Raw genomic sequence first — 2257 nt, forward strand, 5'->3', positions numbered from 1 at the left:
TCGAGCTGTAGCGCAGCGGGTTAAGCACAGGTGGCACAAAGCGCAAGGACCAGCCTAAGGATCGCGGTTCGAGTCCCCAGCTCCCCACCTGCAGGGGAGTCACTTCACAGGAGGTGAAGCAGGTCTGCAGGTGTCTATCCTTCTCTTCTCCTCTCTTCCCCTCCTCTCTCCATTTCTCTGTGTTCTATCCAACAACGATGACATCAACAATAGTAATAACTACAACTATAAAAAACAAGGGCGACCCCCTAGCCATCATGGCGGCACTCAGAGTATCTGCATCCCTATGGAACCTCCTGGGCGGTTCTCTGGGTGCCAAGCCGATCTGTTTCCAAGTCCAAGCATGGCTCCAGGCCGCCGCCCAGTTCCAGTCGCTGCCGGGTCCCTGTGTGGCGGGAACACCATGCCGTCGGCTCTGCTCTGAGACTGGATCTGGCAGCCCAGCGATCAAGAAACCTACATTTATGGATGAGGAAGTCCAAAACATACTCATCAAGATAACAGGTTTGAATTTGCAGAAGGTTTTTAAGCCAGCTCTCCAGCAGCTAAAGCCGCCAAAATACAAGCTGATGACCCATGTCCAGCTGGAAGAGGCTACAAGGCGAGCAATTGAGGCAGCTAAAGTACGGTTAAAGATGCCGCCAGTTCTGGAAGAGCGAACACCCATAAATGACGTGCTGGCCGAAGATAAGATTTTGGAAAGAACAGAAACTGCCAAATACGTGTTTACTGATATTTCATACAGCTTGCCACACCGGGAGCGTTTTATTGTTGTCAGAGAACCAAGTGGCACATTACGCAAAGCCACTTGGGAAGAACGGGACCTGATGATACAAATCAATTTCCCCAAAGAAGGTCGCAGAATTTTAACACCAGTAATTTTCAGGGAAGAAAATCTCAAAACCATGTACAGTCAAGACCGACATGTAGATGTCCTTAATCTCTGTGTTGCCCAGTTTGAACCAGATTCTGCTGAATATATCAAAGTTCATCATCAGACTTATGAAGATATAGATAAACATGAAAAGTATGACCTCTTACGTTCAACACGGCACTTTGGTGGGATGGCTTGGTATTTTCTAAATAAAAAAAAGATTGATGGTTTACTGATTGACCAGATTCAGAGAGATTTAACTGAGGACGCCACCAGCCTGGTGCAGCTGTACCACCTCCTCCCTCCAGATGGCCGGTCAGCGCAGGAGGCCAGAGCGCAGGCTGCTGAAAGGCTGCAGCTAATCAAGGTTGTTGTATGCTTTACATTGGGTAGTTCTTCCCAGCCAAGAGAATTGCATCAGTCCTGTTAATTTTGTGGGCCTGCTTGGCCCCGCCCCAAGGAACCCCGAGAGAGGGTTCCTGAGTCCGAGAGTTGGAGAGTTCCGGAGTTCGAGAGTTTCAGAGTTACAGAGTAAGAGAGAGTTCCACAGTGGAAGAGTTTCAGAGGGTTCCCCAGTACGAGAGTTCCAGAGTTCCAGAGTTGGAGAGTTCCGGAGTTCGAGAGTTTCAGAGTTACAGAGTAAGAGACAGTTCCACAGTGGAAGAGTTTCAGAGGGTTCCCCAGTACGAGAGTTCCAGAGTTCCAGAGTTGGAGAGTTCCCGAGTTACAGAGTAAGAGGGAGTGCTTGTGCCGCTGCAAAGAGACAGCAGAGTTCTGTTTGGTGATTAGTTTGTCTTAGTTTATGAATCGTTGTTCCTGAATAAAGAAATACAGCTTCCCTGCCCAGCCGTTGTCTCCGCGTCTCTGTTACCCGCCGTGAAGCAAGCGCCTACGAATTTTAACAACAGAAGGTCTTTGCAAAAACAGAAGCACAGAAGGGAGCATATATAGAATTAGCACTACAAACATTTCAAGAAACATTCATCAGCCATTCTATAGCTTCCTAAAAATAAGTAAATTTCATTTTACAAAAAAAAAAAAAAAAAAAAACAAGGGCAACAAAAGGGAATAAATAAATAAATATTTAAAAAATAAAAATAAAATAAAAATAAATTATTAGACAGTTAAAGAAAAAGAAAATGTCTATCTTACTTCTGTAGTAGTTCCTGACATCAACCTACTTGAAAAACAGACTTTAGGAGGTGACTTAGGAGAGAAAAAATTTTTGACACCTCGGTAAATGGAAAATCTTTTTTTTTTTTTTCCCAAAAGTAGTAATATAAGCTTGAGCCATCAAGTGCCAGGGAAAAAGCATAGTGATTATGCAAACAGACATTCATGACTGGGGCTATGATGTCTCAGGTTCATTATCCTCCTCCCCTC

General features: G+C 45.0%; 1 protein-coding gene across 1 annotated transcript; it reads left to right on the forward strand.

The window, feature by feature from the left end:
* Positions 1-249: 249 nt before the first annotated feature.
* LOC103123421 (small ribosomal subunit protein mS22-like) lies at positions 250-1936 on the forward strand. The gene is made up of 2 exons (XM_007534075.3): positions 250-1241; positions 1786-1936. Exons 1-2 carry the CDS (start codon positions 258-260, stop codon positions 1879-1881), a joined length of 1080 nt encoding a protein of 359 aa, XP_007534137.1. The 5' UTR covers positions 250-257; the 3' UTR covers positions 1882-1936.
* The last annotated feature ends 321 nt before the right edge of the window (positions 1937-2257 follow it).

The sequence above is a fragment of the Erinaceus europaeus genome, chromosome 20 (genome assembly GCF_950295315.1).
Source record: "Erinaceus europaeus chromosome 20, mEriEur2.1, whole genome shotgun sequence".
NCBI lineage: Eukaryota > Metazoa > Chordata > Mammalia > Eulipotyphla > Erinaceidae > Erinaceus > Erinaceus europaeus.